This window comes from Nansenia antarctica (genome assembly GCF_963989245.1).
Source record: "Nansenia antarctica genome assembly, chromosome: 7".
NCBI lineage: Eukaryota > Metazoa > Chordata > Actinopteri > Argentiniformes > Microstomatidae > Nansenia > Nansenia antarctica.
In genome coordinates this window covers 56,264,321-56,282,418 of record NC_137677.1, presented here as the reverse complement: position 1 = coordinate 56,282,418, position 18,098 = coordinate 56,264,321, and the positions used below count along the sequence as shown (strand labels likewise).

Below are 18,098 nucleotides of genomic sequence, written 5' to 3'. Positions count from 1 at the left end.
AGGGAGAATATTAGACCATAATGAATTCCTCTACCCCACTGAACCAATTCTTCTCCTCTCGCCCATGGCTTTCTGAAACATGTACTGTAGGTGGCAACGATATGAAGGTCATCACAACTGTCACAGATAATCATAGATTATGTTTCCCCCCCTGTCGCAAGAGGAAATGTGTCACATTTTGTCATTATACTGTATGAGAGAGCAGTGTCAATCTCAACAACTGAGGGAAGGTCGGTGTCAGTGTGTTGAGAGACACATTACTGGAATTCTCATCTGGTCGGAGGAAATTGCCAGGATTAATCTCACTCACTGGCATTGGTGAGCTTTTGGCTGGTAAGAAGATATACACCACAGGCCATTCTGTTGCTCCAATCATTTCCTGAAGGCCTTTGTGGAGAAGCTCCATAAGTATAACACTGCATAGGCGGTGACAGTGGGCTCTGCTGATAAGAGCTATAAAATTGTTTCCCACAAGCACCTTATCTGCAAAAGTCAGAGGTTATGTGTATCATTTATGTACAATAACAGCCACAAAGCATGGTTCAAATATAATAAACTCTTCAAAGAAACGCAGAATTTCCGGTAGGCTACTTCAAATGTTCACCTTTCAATTTCTTGACACATTTCATGGTCAGAAACAAATATTTCACTTATGTAATAATATTCACATAGCCTGTAGTATCTGTAGGATACTTTAGAATCATATAGTGATAGATGTTAGCTTCTTGAAAAATATCCCTATCAAGATCAATCCCTTCAACCCCTGCAAGCGTGTTGGTTTAGAGCTGCCCCCACTGGTGAAATGAAGTACTACAAATACAGACTCCTGTGGGTGGGGTAGGCTGCTGCTCAGAGACGAGGGAGGAGTCAAGGACATTGAAACTTGTCAGCCAATTCTTCTGTCTATTTATCTCCACAATGAACGAAGCAGGTATACTGGAATGTTATCACACACAAATCTGACAGCTGAATTTCGAAATTCATGCTTGGGGAAGCAGTGAACACATTGGAGCCATGTAAACACATCAATAAATAACAATAAAAAGGCAGGGGTCTACCCTGTCCCATACTAACACCGAGACAGAACACAGAAGATATCAAATGGAAGTTTTTATTCAAAAAAAATGTCAAAGAACAGAAATAAAGCTTAAGTAACAATCTACTGAAAAAAAAAAAGTATTTTTGGCTTTAACATACGCTACAAAACAAAAATACAGAGGAAGGTTTCCTTAAACTGGACATACAAGTTACCACTGGCAAATGTGTGGCACATGTAAAACAAAATAAAAAATGTACTCTCATATAGATATCTCTATGAAAATCTTTTATTTCTTCAAACGGTCTGTACAAAACTTCTCTCTTCATAAATTATTACTTTTTTCATATAACTTAATGACTGTTTAACATGATGGTTAATTAAATGAGCGTTTCTTTCTCGATGCACCTTCCCAACTCTTGACCCAGATGTAGTATGGCACTTGGTTCAGACATTACTAGCAGCATAACCCTCACATGTACTCATCAGTATTACTCTTCAGTATCAGGCATTACACAGAAATCTCAAGTATAGTCACGATGGCCCTCTACTTTGGTAACTCGACTCAAGCTGACTGCAAAGGACATGCTGCTGCAAGTCTGTCTGGACTCTGACAAAGCAACAATGATGTATCAGGAGCACAGATCCAGTAGATACCACAACTTCCAGCTTTGCGCTTTATTTCTCCTCAAGAACGTTATTAGCCTCCGAAATCTCTTGTAATGGAAGCAGCAGTCCTACTTTTGAAACTATGAAACTGAGTGTCTGAACAAAACTAAAAACACGCTCAACGCACACATCGTCCTCATAATGATTCGAATAATACGTCATAAAAAAAAAAAAAGTATTAAAAACAACCTGAAAGGAAACAAGTGTATATATGTTGCCAGCTCCTGAGCATGGCGTTTGGTCTGGAAGGGCGGGCTGGACCTGCTAACCCTGCCCAATACAGAGGAGAAAGGAAACACTGAGGTAGATAATTGGTCAGTCCGACCACCAGGTCTAAACGCAGGCTTCTGGAAGACAACTTAATCATGAAGCCTGTTTATATCTACTATGATCAAAAATAATAAAACTTTAGCAATAACATTATCTGTTGTGTTGCACCATGTCAAAACAGATCATTATTGAAGATCATTATAACAATCATTATTACTGGAATTCCATAGTTTCAAACTGTCTTCTTTCCTGGTTTATTAATTCTCTTTACATTGCATTTTCCATGTTTCTGTAGTGATGAAATCCGTATGTGGCACTTGTTGGATCCAAATCTTCCTTCATGCTTGTTTGTGTCCATTGTTTCATAAAACCTACGACAACTGAATGCAAATGTACAAAAAAGGCACATTCTCCAAACTGCAATCTAGTCTGGTAAAAGTCAATTACATCCTGGTTAGAGAGAAAAATGACACTAGGCTACGTCCTCAATTCACTAGCTCACAGTCTTTGGTGAAGTAAACTATAATTGAAAGTGCCAAGCTTGTTTGTGTTCTATCTCCAAAGAGATAGGTGCAATAAAATCTACATATTCCTCTCAGCTTTTTCCCAACTTAAACTCCATTGAAATTTTGCCTGTTGTAATGGAAGGCTTCGATAGTTTTTGCACAATCATAAATCCAAGTTTGCCTGTTTGCATTTCAACTGAAAGTGAAAAAGACACATCCTGTCAAACTGACAGAGAACAACATTCCCCATAAAAGACAAAACCAAACCCTCCCCTGTCCCCATTCTCCCCCAGTCCCAATAAGTTCGTTTTCAGCTAAACTACAACACCAAGTAATCAAAAAAGGCAAGATTCAAAATGTGATCATTCAGCAGAATGTCTACCACATTCAAACAACCAGAGACTTGGAAGGTCGTCTGGTTATACAAACATTACATCCTATTAAAGATTCAGAAGATTCATAGGGTCATTTCACTCAAAACATTTTTTTTCCTAAAACTTCTACGATTAGTTTTCAGAGGGGAAAAGCAAAAACACCTAAACACAGCAGATTTCATTAGCTATATCCAAAGAAAAGCCCTATTCAGCTGATTTACAAGGCAATAGCTCTCAACATTTCTTCCTCATTTCTAGCCTTTGAGGTTGCCTATACAGCTACTGTATGGAAACTTTTAAGGCATATTTTATAAGACAGAAAGATCAATCTAGACCACTAAGATAAACCACTTTACAAGAAAAAAACATTTAACACTTCACCATAGCAACACTCACACAGCAAGCACAAAACATCATTTTTAAGATGTCTGGCTAATAAAATCTTCAGGAAAAAAAAAATCTATTTCAGTACAAAATAAGAGCAAACAAAATTAAAATCATAGAAAATATGAACAAAAGACATCTTTTCTATCATGCACCTTAAAACATCAAGTCACGTGATCCTCTAGGTTCTTGCATCCGTGTGACAATCCTTGGTAAAAAATAAACATATTTTTTTCTTTATCAAAATAAAACTTTTTTTCCTTCTTTTTAGAAGAAAATTAGCATCCTTTGATGAAATTAATTATTTATTTCCACCTCATGGAACTTATACCAAAATATTTTTGCTTGTTTTTCATACAAACAGAAGTAAATAATTGCAGAACCTGTGCAAAATGGTGATAAATCCTTTAACGCACGATCCATCCAAGGAAGCCATGATTGTTTTAGCTATCAGCCCACTCTGTCTTCTGGGCCCTTACCACACCGCTGACAGGAGAAAACACACAGACCCATGAGTATGCACTCCAAACACTGATATCTAGTGTCTGTCTATCCACAGTTTTATTCAATGTTTACCCAAAACCAGACAGCCTCATCAGGAGTGCTGGAAGACATGTAATCATGATGGAAAATGAACCCATCCTGTACCTTCTTATTACTTGGTTTGTTGATAGGTGTATGGGGAATGGTCACCAGAGGTCTCCAACTGCTGCTGCGCACTGTTTTCCTGGAAAGGAAAATGAAGACTGTAATTACCATGTTATTAATACTTAGCCATACACTGATATGATGGCTAAGTGATGTGTCGTTTCTTGGGCTGTTGATTTTAATTAAAATACAAAAGTACACAAGTAACTAACCTCCACTGGAACAGATGCAGTCTGCATGTGTGTATACTGGGGTATATACGCTCCTTGCATAGCTGTATTAGCAGTCATAAACTGCACAATGAAGGACAAAATTGGGTTAGAACAAATCCATCTAATGTTCTTCAATAAAAAAATAAAAGGTTCCTGCAGTACATCAAATGTAGTTATCCCAAGATAAGACCCGAGTGCTCTCACCGTTCCTGCACTGCTTAAGGAGAGGTGGCTCATTTGCTGAGTGAGATGTGGGCTCATCATGGACGCAGGCTGCAGTGACATGGTGTGGTCCATAGAGGGCGATATCACCGCTCCCTGGGACAAGAGTGTGAGAGTGTGAGAGCATAAAAAAAAAATCTTTGTACTTAGTTGTATTGTGACCAGCAAAAAACATATCATGGACATATTAGAGAGAGAGAAATGTCATGCAGATTAAAAATGACATACAAGAGAGAGAGAAAAAAGAGTGAAAGACAGAGAGAGAAAGAAGATCAGATCAGACTTCCTTTTCAGCCTCTGGGGCTATATAGGCCAGACAGATGGAGAGGGAATAATACCTGACTGAAAGGACAAAACCCTTCCCTTCTGAATCATGTATCATGAGGACTTGTCTTGTGTTGCAGACAGAGAGGGAGATCACCTAAGCACACTGCGTCACACTTCATTTCCTGTATCCACATTAAAGGGCTAGTCAGAAGCAAACAAAGGCTTTAAAAGGCACTAACAATCTTGGCAGTATAGATATAGGCTGCGTTCGTAAATTCGTCCTGAGAGCGCCAGAGCACACACTGGGTTCAACATCATAAAGAGACCAAGTTATTTGATTGGACAAGAGGCATTCCATGAATGCTGATCAGATTTCCAGAGCGAACTTACGAACGCAGAACCCATAGAATGCTAGATAGGATGATGTCTGTTCTACTCTATCTCTGTGCTTGGCTGACCATTGTTAACAGGCCAGAGACAAGGGAGTATTTAAAAAAATATCTTCAGGGAACCACCACTATTTCCATGTGAAATTGGGTACTACTCTACAGTATGGTATAGATCAGAAGAACCCTTGCTCATCTCACAAATATCTGTTGGGAAATACAAATGGGATCAGTCATCAGACAAAGGCTTGAAGGCTTGAAATGTTTCCAGTTTTCTTTGTGGTAAGCGCTTGTGATGAGCTGCTAGTCATCCTGGGTCTAGTATTTCACCTCAGTGCCTGTGAATCCCAAAGGACTGAGTCACTGACTGTAGGCCTGACGCTAGTTCACTACTCCTCTTTCTCTCTCTCTGGCCATCTCACCGTTCCTTCTCTTTGATATCGACACACAGGGAGAACACTTCTGAGCCGTGCAGCTTATCACAGGAAGACACAAACAAGTAAACGGTGCAGGGAAGAGAGGGAGAAGGTGATGATAACAAATAAAAAAAAAATACACCAAAAGCGAGGGAAGAGAAAAAGAGGACAAGGGATGCTAAGAGACGGAAACACTAGAAGTACTAGAGTAACAATAGGAAAGGTACAGTAGAAGAGTTTTGTTTGGTCTTACTGGGTGTTGCATGATGTAGGGCTGGTGAGCCATCCAGGAGGGGTTCTGTACCTGGAACATCACACATACACTGTGTCAACACACTGGCACAGGGCACAAGGCTATTTCAGGAGCTCACACGCCTCTGTGTGTTGGCTCACTACTCAGCAGCAGACATTAAAGGCCTCGGTGCCCATCCCCAGCTGCTCCACGTAACCCCCAAACCCCAGAGGACACAGCGCTGAGGTTGGTGTAACTTACAGTTAACAAATACATTCTTATAATGCTTATACATGTTATTTATGACATGCTGAAATACTCATAAGTATGTATCGTTTATAAATGGTTGGTTATAAATATGACCCAAAAAATAAATGATACGGTAGATGCCATACCTGGTACGTTGAGACAGGTGAGATGTATGGAGACATGGACGTTTGGGCAATCATCCTGTTTGCAATGCTGTAAGGAGACGGATAAAATCTGTGGAGGGAGATGACACTGTTTAAAACGTCCTCAGATATCGCAATTAAATACTGTCCGACCACAATGGTCTCGGGACTGTGTCTCTTACCCATTTTGCATAGCAGCTGTGGTGGGGTCGTATGTGAGGGTCATCCCAGCCTGGGGGGATATAATGGAACAGGAGAGGTAATTAGATGAGCTAGCTAACGCTAACCCGTAGCCTGAGGCGGTGACACCTCCCATTCGCATCAGCTTCAAACTAATTAGCATCAAGCTTCGGCACCTGTGGACTTCATACAGTCTGCATCTCTTCAATCTGTCATGGCGTCATAGTGTCCTGTGTACTCTCATATATCATAGATGACTTTCAAACAACCAGTTCCATTAGGGTCTATGTTTTGACCTTGACTCATGATATTCTTCTTAAACGCGCTTAAGCACATGACCTTCGTGTGAGTTTTTTTCCTCAGTGAATTTGTGTTCTTTATCCAATCACATGCCATCATCCTCAGTCATGGTAATTATGTGCTGATAGGAGAGGGAAGAACTTACCAGCCTGGCATCTCCGTCTCTTGCCCACATACGGCCATTCTGCACAAATTTATTCTGGCTCTGCCTCTTTTTCTGCCCGCCATCAGCAAACTTACACAGCAAGGGCTCAGGAGGCGCTGGAGAGAGAGAGGGGGGGGGGGGGGGGAAGTGTTTGACAAAAGGAGGAGGGGGGCTTTCTACGCATGGGGCTGTTGACATTCCTCACTGTACTGTCAATCATCCACACAGGGCCTAGGCTGAGTCTTTAACAAGGAAGGCGGAGGACATAGATATCTCGTTTGGCAGCTGTGTGACTGTAATTCCCTCCCTCTCCTACAGGCGGCTAGGCCAGTGGAGACTATATCCGTCTAATAATCCAATTAAAAAGCAGCTTATGGGTGGGAAAGAAGACTACACCCGGCAGCCTCATAGGGCTGAGTGTATGGGAGGGCCCTTCACCAGAGATACAGCACAGCCTCCTTCTAGGTGCAGAGAGAGAGAGAAAGAGCAGCTGCCACCATCAACACCATTGAAGCTTCATCCCATATCACCCATAACATACCCATAATAACGCAAACATTGAATTGCAATTTGAAGCTGTGTAATCATTGTGATACCATTGCCATCGCTTTGCCACCATTATTGCAATTTTAGATCTTTCGTAGAAATTAGAGGGGATATGAGGCTACTTGAGAGCGGATGCTACTGCTCACAGAGTGGATTATGAGTCATGGCAGCGTGTCTTACCTGGAACTCCAGGTGGTATCTTAATAAACTTCCCGTTGAAGTGAGAAATCACTGCGTCACACTTCTCTGTCGACTCCATCCTGAAACATACGAGTGACAAATCGAATTAGTTCCCCAAAATATAGATGACTGTGTGCTGTAGCATCAAACTGGTGAACACAAAACAAACGTTTCCAACAAATGTTTTCTTTCCTTTTCGGGAAAAGATCAATACCCTGAACTTTGATCTATCAGTTGGAACAAGGCCCCAGAGTTCACCTGAGGTTAAATGTCTCCCCTCTACACACTGAGGGAACCTGCATGCATGTGTCAATGGATACATAGACACTAAGTATGTACAATTGACTGTGTTTCTTTGTGAATGGGAGGGCTTGGCATGTCTTGTCCCTGACTTCCGTTTCAGGTGTGTCTCAGTGTCCTGTTATGTAGGCATGACAGGAGGAGGAGCCCATATTAACACTATAATTAAACCACCCAGTCATTGCAAAACTGTTCTTCAAGAGACACTTCAATACATTTAACTTTTCACGCTGTGTCCCCTATAATCAACCACGCATTGTGTTCCCTCATTCTTTCTCTATGAATTGTGGTCCACAATTCCACAACAGGGTTTGGTGAAAAATTCCTCAAGTAGGGCAAGGTCATTTTATTTATTTTTTCCAGATTATGAAAGTGCAGACTGTGAGCTTTCAAATGATGTGTCATATACATTGAAAATAGATGAAGACGATATGCTTATTTGAATGTTGGTACACCTCAAACCAAATACCGGAGAAACCCGCTCTGAATCAAAACACATGCGAAACAGCTGCTAGTAGCGAAGAAGGAGGGTCACTATGAACATCTAACTGCATGTTTAGCACATCACAACACGCTGATAGAACATCAACATGCTAAAAACACAATAACTACGCATAATTAGATGATCACACAGTCCTTGCTTTTGAACTCCTAAAACCTACGTCATGTATCACTTACCCAGTAGACTATGGCGGACGATACAGTGAATCCAATTCACAAATTAGGGTTAGGGTTAGTATTTATTGATCCTAAAACTGTTGTTTGTTATATCGAGTGGGCTCTTCAACACTTAAACTTTCGTAATAATATAAAACACATTAAAAATAAGCTTTTTGGTCATTTGGACGACTTGAGAATTGCCGACATGCGGATCTTTTCACCAGACCGTGTCACAATTGATTCAAAACAAGAGGGAGTACACATAAAACATTTTTATTAAACGCCTATAAAACCTAATGCATGACCTGGGATTCTCTCCAGATTTTCTACACAACTACTAGATAGATACCTGGGTCTTGTGGCTCCTTACCACAACAATAATATGCTCACTTTGGCATCACTAATCAGAGGCCAATACCAGAAAAGGGCCGGGTAATTGCAGTTCAAGACCTCCGTGTGTGAGGGTGTTCATGCCAGTAGCTGACCTTGCAAAGCCCACTCCTCGACTGGCTCCGTTGGCATCTCTAAGCACACGCGTGGAGATGACCTGGCCGAAGGGCTTCAACATGCTCTCCAGCTCCTGCTCATCCATGGACAGGGGCAAGTTGGAGATGTACAGGTTGGTGGGGTCTTGTTCTTGTTGCTGGGGATAAAAGAGAGACACATATTTTCAAAAAGAATTCCGGCATATTTATAACAACACCTATATTAAGATAAATATTAAAGTAAGACAGAACAACACCAAGGCCCAATCCCTCTTCCTGCTTAGTCCTGTTTTCACTATCGTGACAATGATTTGCAAGGCATTCTGGGATTTCATAAGACAGAGTGTTGTGGCTCTCTTCGGACTCTGGTCCTTAAAAAACTCAGTTTGGAGGGCTGTAAACCTCTTTGGCCATACCCCTACATGAAAACAAGAATTGGGACACCCCTAGCTTGCATGTGAACGTGCAAAATGGAGGGGTAGGGCTAAAATCGAGGGCCCAAGGCCCGATCCCGATTCCCTTTTCTATCCCTGCGGCTCGTTTTGGAGTGCCACTCGCTTTGGATCCAAGGCCTCCGAACAGAGCCACAAGCCGTAGTGGTTGAAATCTTCCCCTATGAAATGGGACAACCCTTCACGACCGATATGTCATCAGCAGTCGTTTAAATAGACGCGGTGCGGATGACGCGTTAATAAATTGCCGGCGATTTCACACATCTCACAATGCCTTCTTCAACTGTGTTTATTTCTGTTGCGTGGTCTATAATGCATTGAAATTACATTAAATGATATAACCCATCAATAATATTACATAATAACAACGACATGGAAGTAGGTCAAAATGCGTGCCTATCATGCACAAATCAGCCTAATGTTAGATAGATAACATTACATTAAATATGTCTACCATCATCCGCTGTCAAACGACACAGGTAATCATTTATTTCTAAATAAACAGGATTGTACATCTCGGAAATGTGAATCCCGCTCCTATGTATTTCTATGGGAAGGCTGTGCCAGACGCTTCCATTGGACTGGGACGCCAATTATCTGCGTTTGTTGCAGAGGAACAGGGTGACTGTCACCCTATGACAAACGTGCAGATATGAGTGCTCCGGTGTCTTGCTTTGGTAGTCTAAAGGAAGTGCCCAGGTAATAGTTTTGCTATTATTGTCCTCTACATACGACTGTCATGCACAAATCAGCCTGTAACGTTAGACACAGCACATCAACATAATAATATCCATGATATAGGACAACAGTGCAACAACTTCGCGGCTCAACTTTAGTAACATTTTGGGCGTCATATGCCATTAAAGGGGGAAAATAGACATGTAAAAATGCATGACTATCATGCACAAATCAGCCTTAAAATATGTAACGTTAGATAGATAACGGTTGTTTTGGTTTAATAAGTGCCGCTATACAGCTCAACGGGGGGAAATGCGACATGAAATGTCAAAATGCAGCACTGTCATACGTTAGACAGGGAGCGCAGATTTATTTTTATGGCGTTCCGAAAACCAATGTGACAGGAACGCTGGCTGTCCATGGCATTAGTCAGCTACATGCTCACATCCAGTCTCCTGCTCACTGCTCTCCATCAAAAATGGCACATCCATAATAACAACTGCTCGGATTAGATTGCAGGTAGTTTTGGTTTAATAAGATCCGCTGTCAAACGGTGCGCTGGACTTTGGAACAGTGGAAAGGTGTATTTCTGTAAGTAATTACAGAAAAAGTAAATGACATTCGTGGTTGTCTTTCGCATTGCCTAGAGCGAAATCAGATTTCTGTAGATGATTCGCAATGCATGCTGGGAGGGAGGGTCATGACTCCAAATCGAGCGTGGTCCCCGGAAATCTCCAAACGGAGCCGTGGATAGCCCTCCCCCTTCCCCCTAGCCCTCGATGAAAAATGAATTGGGACAGCCCTACCCTAAACGTGAACGCGCAAAAAGAAGCCGTAGGGGTGAATTGGGATCGGGCCCGAGACTCATTTCATTTTCTCATTTAAAAACGGTTTCAGTTGTGGACACACAGGTACTGTATGAAGGAGAATTGTTTTCACCACCAACACTGCACACAGTGAAACTAGAATAATGCCTACTCCCAGACATCTGTCTGACTACAGTACATCGACGCCCCCTTCTATGGGGTTCAATCTACCCATGATGTCTCTGTTTCTCTCTCTCGCCTGTCCCTGTCTGGTTAGGGGGTTTTACGTTAATAAAGGGTAACCATGAATAGTGATGAGTAGTAATTTGCATGCAGCTCACGGCTGCTTCCTTCAGAACCTACCTCAGCTGATTTCTTCCTGTATTTCAATAGCATCAGCAGAAACATAAGACAAGGCTACGGGTCCCCGGGGAGAGGCCGGCTCCTCATTAATATTCATCAGCGCCCTGCCGCATTCAGACCCGAGCTACAGAGCCGGGATTGGATTACTGAAGTAATACGCTGACAGAAAAATCAACATCTCTCTATTAAGGACAAGGAATTGCCCCCCTTTACATAGGACAGCACCTAGAGAAGGTGTTCAATCAGAAGGACGGGTGGAGGGATGAGGAGGTGAGGGGACGGAGCAGGGTGCTTTAGTAGCATCAGGGGCTCTGCGATGCTCTAATAACTCTAAAGAGCTCTGAGGGAAGGGGGGGGCAGCCATCAGTAACACTCCTCCTCCCCACTTGCCACACACACACACACACACACACACACACACACACACACACACTCACAGCCACACACTAATTATATTCAAGGGCAAATAGTCTGCCTTACCATTTTACCCTTTATGGGTTACCTCTTAGAACGGGGGGCAAAGCATTCATCCAGTTAAATGACCATTAAAAATATCATATCATAGAAGCCATAGATATATTGTTAATAACAGTGACCCTGTGACAGCGGCCATTGTTATTTTGTTCAAACATGTGAATTCTGGAATCGGGAAAAAAGCGAGTGAAAATAAAGCTAACCTGGCCAACACACAGCCTGTATTCCAAAAAGGAATTTCAGTCATTTAGTTTGTGGATCAAAGGGAGAGGTTGAGTGTGGGGTAATTACCGCACGTTTTACCCTTGAGTCACGCAGAGTAATAACTTCTCTATAAGCCTGACACTGACATCATCTGAGAGAAATTAGAGAAAGAGAGAGAAAAAAGCCTTTCCTGTGCGTGTGGAACAGCTCTTAAAAAATCAGGGACAGAAATTTGGCAGCAAGATAAGACATCTGTTTGTGCCGTGAATGGGGTCATCGGTGAACCAGTTAGTCATTACGTGTCATGTGACTCATGATGGAGGGGGACACAACCGAACGATTTTCTAGCCTCAGAGGGAGGGACTCACTCCTAGTTAACACATGGTCTGGTCTGCCGTAAATGCTGTCTGTCATCTATTTATGTAAAAAATATGTCCAAAACAAAATGCCCCTTATCCATAATTGACTTTGGTCATTCCAAGGGCAAGCGTATGGACAAACAGCAATGGGTCTCAGCCTTCTGATATCAAATTACTTCTGCAAGATGTTAGAATTTAAATAGAACCAACTCCTCTATAGGAAAGCCTTATTTGAAGGACTTCCCACCCACCTGCTTTTTAAATAATAATGACTGAAGGCCCTATTAAATGGTGTCCGGGCAGAGAAAAAACATTCTGAGGAAAAAAGACCTTTGTTAAAAGAGTCCATTAATCCCATGCAAGCCGTAGTAGTAATAATGAGAAAAAGTGAAAAACTCAAAGGCCACTCCGACTTTTGAAATGCCTGTTGTTACCTTCAACAATACCTAGATTAAACTTGGGCGCCCCACCAAACAGCACTATTTTTTAATTAAAAGTTAAATAGGGGCACAGAGGCATGTCAAGACGCTGCAGAGAGATTCACAGACTGAAGTTAAGTGAATTTAAGTATCCTCGTACGTCTGGTTACCGGATTTCCACAACTTTTTACTGGGTCTACTGCCATGACGACCTCCAATTATTGACTTCCCTTTTTCTTGTCCCAGAATGTAAACTACGTTGTTCGTTGACTTATTACAGCCCAACTGCCCTTTGAAGACCAACAACGTGAAATATCTGCCCACCAGAAACTCAAGTCAGTTTCAGTATAAAGCACCACTGAGCTCAGTCCACCTTAGAAGCAGACTTTGAAAAGACATTCTACCACACTTAGGGTAATGCAAAGGCTACAATCTAAGAGGAAAACTACATACTGTAGACGCAGCTGCAAGAATGCTGGCCACAACTCAACAGTGTTTAGTCAAGCCCAGCCTCATACCTGCCTAAGGCTAGGCTCTAATGACAGATCAGCCTGCGCTTGTTGCACATTTAGACTATCCATTCAGAAATGGCAGCGCATACAAAAACATATTGTGTATAGAACGTCCTTGGGTGTGGTGGGAGGGGAGCTAGGGAAGTCGGTTTCCACATCATATTTGCCTATACCCGGTATACCCGGTTCCGGAAGCAGCTTTAGAAAGGCGGGTGTGAATGGGTTCTTTGATGAGAACACACAGATGAGCCTGGCCTGTTTTAGAGGGAGGACACACTGACTCCTCTCTGCCCCTGGAGAGGCTTAGACACACGTCCCCAGGGCAGATTCCCAACGCCTGCGAGCACTCAGCTGACAGGAATGCCTTTAGGAAACGTCACTCACACACAAGCTCATGCAAGCAAACACTCACACATAGACACACGCACATGCATGCACACACACACACACACACACACACACACACACACACTCCCCCCTCTGCCTGTGAGCTCATATTACAACACAGTGACCACCGAGTCTCGCAGGAGCAGAAGCCAAACTTGGGGGGTCCACACGCACCCCTGGCAGGGAGATGCCAATCCCATGTGTAATGCCAGGAAAGTCAGCTTTTTGACGCAAATAAAAAGACTACCCAGATCAATAGGCCATTGTGCACTTACAGGTCAGGTGAGTAATATGTAAGTGTAGGAGAGTAGAATTAGACTGGAAGCATACCCTCACCTTAGCCATCTGGGCTTGGACCCCGCTGGTCTTCAGAGCCGTGACGGCTTTCTGAGCTGCGGCAGGACTGTCAAAGTCTACGAAGCCATAACCTGAGGAACAAAACATCACACAGTCAATTCATATTTCCTACTGGATAATATACTGCGACACTTGAAATGAATGTGCAATATACTGCGACACTTTAAATGAATGTGCAATAACACTATGTGCAATATGACAACCCTAGTCGTCTTATCTGTATAGTATAGTATAGTGGATAGTGTACATAGCCTTTATTTATGTAAACCAGCTCCTTTCCCTTCTTGTTTTTATTTTATTCTTTTCTTTTTTTCTTTTTTTTCTTTCCTAGCACCAGGGGAGCCACCCCTCCCAAATGTCGTTGTTTGGTACCTGTACTATAGCAATGACAATAAAGACCATTCATTCATATACTGTACAACCTACCTGGACAAAGCTCTGGATACAATAAGGCTAGTTTTTTTTTGTTCATGTTGTACTTGAATAATGAATAAATACCAAATTAATGTAAATACAAAGTATATGAGGTACAAGAAGACTTGGTAACAACACATACAATGAACACTTATAATAAATCTATGATATACTGTAGCTGTAACTATAAAAAAAATCAGTAAAACACAATGAGGTCAGACGACATTGCCTACGGTATATTAGAGGTGAACATTTGAGCGTTATCTCATATTCTCGACCGCAAGTGACAGGAAGTGATTGACAGATAGCACAGTGAGGCGGATGGAGGGACTCTCTCTGAGTGAGGCTCTCCATAGCCCAGGCCCAGGGTGGTGGTGAGGTAGTGGGGGAGGATAGTGCTGAGGCTGCATATAGCAGTGGTGACGTTCTCAGGCCACTCAGGGCTCAGGTCAGCTCTTTGTGTCCCCTGGGGGCTACATACTGGCCTGACCTGCAGTCCCCCCTGCTCTCTCCACTGGCGCTTCTATATTTGACTATCAAACAACCTTTCAGAAAGCCTTTCTGTGTGCACAATGAGAACAAATATTGACGATAAACAGCACAAATTAACATGATGCAGAATGTAGAGGGAGTGTAAGATATTATACTGGGCTTTCATATCTGCTAATACTGTTAAAAGCACTAGTTATGTTCCCAATAAGCACAAATCTCTTTTGGAAATTGTAAGTTGGCCTTTCCAATTTGTATCTTAAGCAAAATAGAATTTTGGCATTTTTGGCATTTAGCAGACACCTTTATCCAAAGTGACTTACAGCAAATACATTTGTCTAAGGAGGTGAATCATCTATCCATCACTCATCGCAAGAAAAGTAATCTATGCTTAGGCCAGGGGCCATTGGCAGTCATAATGCTAGAAGAAGGAATTTTGTTGTTGTTGTCGTTGTGGTAATATACAGTAGAGAAACTGAACAGATATGCAAGCTGTGAGTTGTGGTTATCGTCCACAATAAAGTCTACAGGACGTTTGACAGAAGTGTCAAATTTGTAGGGATAAGTGTGATTAGTTAGCATCTAAATAATCCAGAGGACAGTGGCAGAGCTCTTTCCTCAGCCCATCTGTGCTGCAGTGTTCACCTTTATAATCCAGAACAGGATAGGGTGCTGCCTGCCTGCCTGCCTGCCAGGGCCTAGGGCCTGAGGCCAAGACCGTCATGCTCCAGAGAGGCAGGGCCCAAGCTGTCATTTCCTCCACAGTATCCGCCCATCGCATTGACAGAGCCCAACAAACAGTCATGGGCCGAGACTAAAATAACACCAAGTGGGTTGGTAGTCTTTAGCCAGCCTGTCTGTCTGTTTCCTGATTAGCCCTGCCCTTCTGGGAGCCGCATAGCTGCTGGATGACTTCAGCAAGGCAGAGGGCGGTTAGATCACTGTGCTGTGCTGCCAAACCCACGGCATGAGTCAAACAGGGCCCTGGTCAAGCCTCATGGCTCCCTCAGCCTGGCTATTGTCTTTCAGTATAATGGCATTATGAGGATGATGGGAAAGGTCCTCTGTGTCCTATCTCAGACTGGATGTCTAACCCTCACCAGAGTCAAAGCTCTGAAGCTACTAGAGTGCTATCCTGCCTTACAATGACTCATTGTGTATGAGACACGCAATACCTCCTCGAGGAGGACACATGTGATAGGCTTTTATATTGCTCAAGACTGGAGGACCTTTATGAGCATGACTTTTTGATTTGTGTGTGTATTTTGTACATTAAAAAAACACAGAAAGGAGAGGGTCCAAATCTGTTTCCAAAATGGCCCTGTCACGTTACAGAAAACGTGTCGTAAAAACATTTAGAAAAACATACACACCTTTACATTTGTTTGTTGTCTTATCCAGGATTGCCTTTGTTGATACGATTTTGCCATACCTAGGAGAGAAGCACAAAGAAAGGTGTTGTTTGTTGAGTGACCAGACAGAGACAGCCTGTTATAAAAGACACAAAGAGGGAGGCTTGCACAAGAATTTATGACATCACCAGGAAAGCATGAGAAACAGGAAGTCGTTTCCATGTGGATTTGAGTGTCTCTGCAGCGTTGGAGCAAAGTTTGCCATGGTTTATAAAACACAAAAGTATTCTAGAGGCCTATTGTTACTTCCTGCCAAACAGATGCTGGAGCTACTAGTTATAAACACACTGAAAAGGTATTCACATTTTTCAGAAAATCTGAAAAGTGCATAGTAATAAACCAGAATAAAAATGTGCCTTACTGTATTTGTATTTGTGACCTGACAACAGGGGTTATGGGGGGACTTGATAATATTCCACAGTCACATCCTTTGCTCTAACAGTTATGTGGTGCAGCATAGAATGTTGCTGCCAGCTTTAACAAATGAACTCAGCGTTGACCCCTAAACACTGGCAGCACTGCAGTTCTTTTCAACACTAAGCTACCCCACTTAGAATGAACACAAAATGCCTGCAAAGAGCAGATAGTGAGCACATACATGACCGCTTTCTCTCTTTACAATGATGAATACAACATACAGCGTACGACCACAGACCTATAGTATAGTAGATGAAACCAGCCCAGAGGAGAGGACGGGTGATTAATGAGGGTTTGGCTCTCTGCAAATGGAGGAGGAAGTCTGAGCTTTGACCTGCACTGGGAGGTGGGCAGGTGGTGGCTGGGTGGAAGCAAGGCCTTCAACCCGACCCCCAGGCATAGAGACAACGTGTGGCATGTTTTTAGACCCGCCGTCACAGAGGGAAAGGTCATAGTGCCTCTGCCACTAATGCTAGATAGGTAGAGGGTTAATAATAACAACCAAATAAGTCTCCATGATTTTTAAAATCCAATTACAGGGTTTGACTTTGCGTGTGTGTGTGTGTGTGTGTGTGTGTGTGTGTGTGTGTGTGTGTGTGTGTGTGTGAGTGTGTGTGTCCGATGTGGGTGTATGTGTGGGTCTGCATAATGTGTGTGTGTGTGTGTGTGTGTATCTGTGCAAGCGCTGAGTGTGTCTCTCCAGGCTGCCGTGACCTTATGATGCGCTCTAGTGGGTAAAGAGCCTGGAGGATAAAGGGTTTCCACTAATTGCCTCCATATTAATCAATTACAGGAATCACCACCGTGTTAGCCAACCAGGGAACACATCTCAGATCGGCTCACCATCAAGAGGACGCAAAATGTAAAGCTTTGGGAGTAAGAGGTTAAAAAAAGGGACGGGATTATGACACTCGCTCTCTAATCTGGGGGCACTGGGGAGGTGACAGAGAGGACACCGTTTGACTCATTTCATAAGGCTGCATAGTGGGATTAGAACACTAAACAGTATAGTGCCTCAGAGCTACAACTCAAGAAACTGATGAAGATCTTTAGTCTGTGTTTGCATACAGCTTCCGGGGGGAAATGAGCTGGTGTTTAAGACAATTTGAGCTAATAGGACTGCTCCTGTTCCATTAGTTAGCACTAACAACCTATCACAGTGGGGTTGAGTTGCTGAGACCGCTGTGCAGTCAGACAGACGCGAGCAGCCTGAATCAGGTAGAATGTCAGCCCTGAAAGAGAGGCATGCATGAGAACAATGTACTCCAATTTCAGCTGCCTTCTCTCCTCAGCCTTTATCCTATTACAGTGGCTGAGACGGCTCCTGTTACGATTCCCTGTATGCTTATTGATTCCTGTGTAGAGACAGCACTGAGGGATATGCTTCTGTCTGCACAGAGCCGGGGTTTAAAGCCTGAAGGAAAAGACTAATGTTGACTGAAAGCTGTCAGATGAGCAGAGAGGCTAAGTGCTCCTATGTGGTATGTAAAAATGTACATCAATTATTTACACAATCTAAAGAAATAACAAGAGCAGCACCCCACA

The 18,098-nt window shown here is 42.8% G+C and overlaps 1 protein-coding gene across 3 annotated transcripts in view; it reads right to left on the bottom strand.

The window, feature by feature from the left end:
- Window positions 1–2,779: 2,779 nt before the first annotated feature.
- rbms1b (RNA binding motif, single stranded interacting protein 1b) overlaps window positions 2,780–18,098 on the bottom strand; it is a 29,542-nt gene continuing 14,223 nt past the window's right edge. For 2 of the 3 annotated variants that reach the window (XM_080536134.1, XM_080536135.1), the window contains exons 3-14: window positions 16,098–16,156; window positions 13,801–13,892; window positions 8,811–8,968; window positions 7,366–7,445; window positions 6,640–6,755; window positions 6,197–6,246; window positions 6,018–6,105; window positions 5,644–5,694; window positions 4,304–4,417; window positions 4,100–4,180; window positions 3,888–3,966; window positions 2,780–3,725 (exon numbers count right to left, since the gene is read on the bottom strand). In XM_080536134.1, the coding sequence (XP_080392260.1) occupies window positions 3,895–3,966; window positions 4,100–4,180; window positions 4,304–4,417; window positions 5,644–5,694; window positions 6,018–6,105; window positions 6,197–6,246; window positions 6,640–6,755; window positions 7,366–7,445; window positions 8,811–8,968; window positions 13,801–13,892; window positions 16,098–16,156 (961 nt within the window). In that variant the 3' untranslated portion in view covers window positions 2,780–3,725; window positions 3,888–3,894. The remainder of the gene's footprint in view (window positions 3,726–3,887; window positions 3,967–4,099; window positions 4,181–4,303; window positions 4,418–5,643; window positions 5,695–6,017; window positions 6,106–6,196; window positions 6,247–6,639; window positions 6,756–7,365; window positions 7,446–8,810; window positions 8,969–13,800; window positions 13,893–16,097; window positions 16,157–18,098) is intronic. The other variant, XM_080536136.1, reaches the window with a different exon arrangement.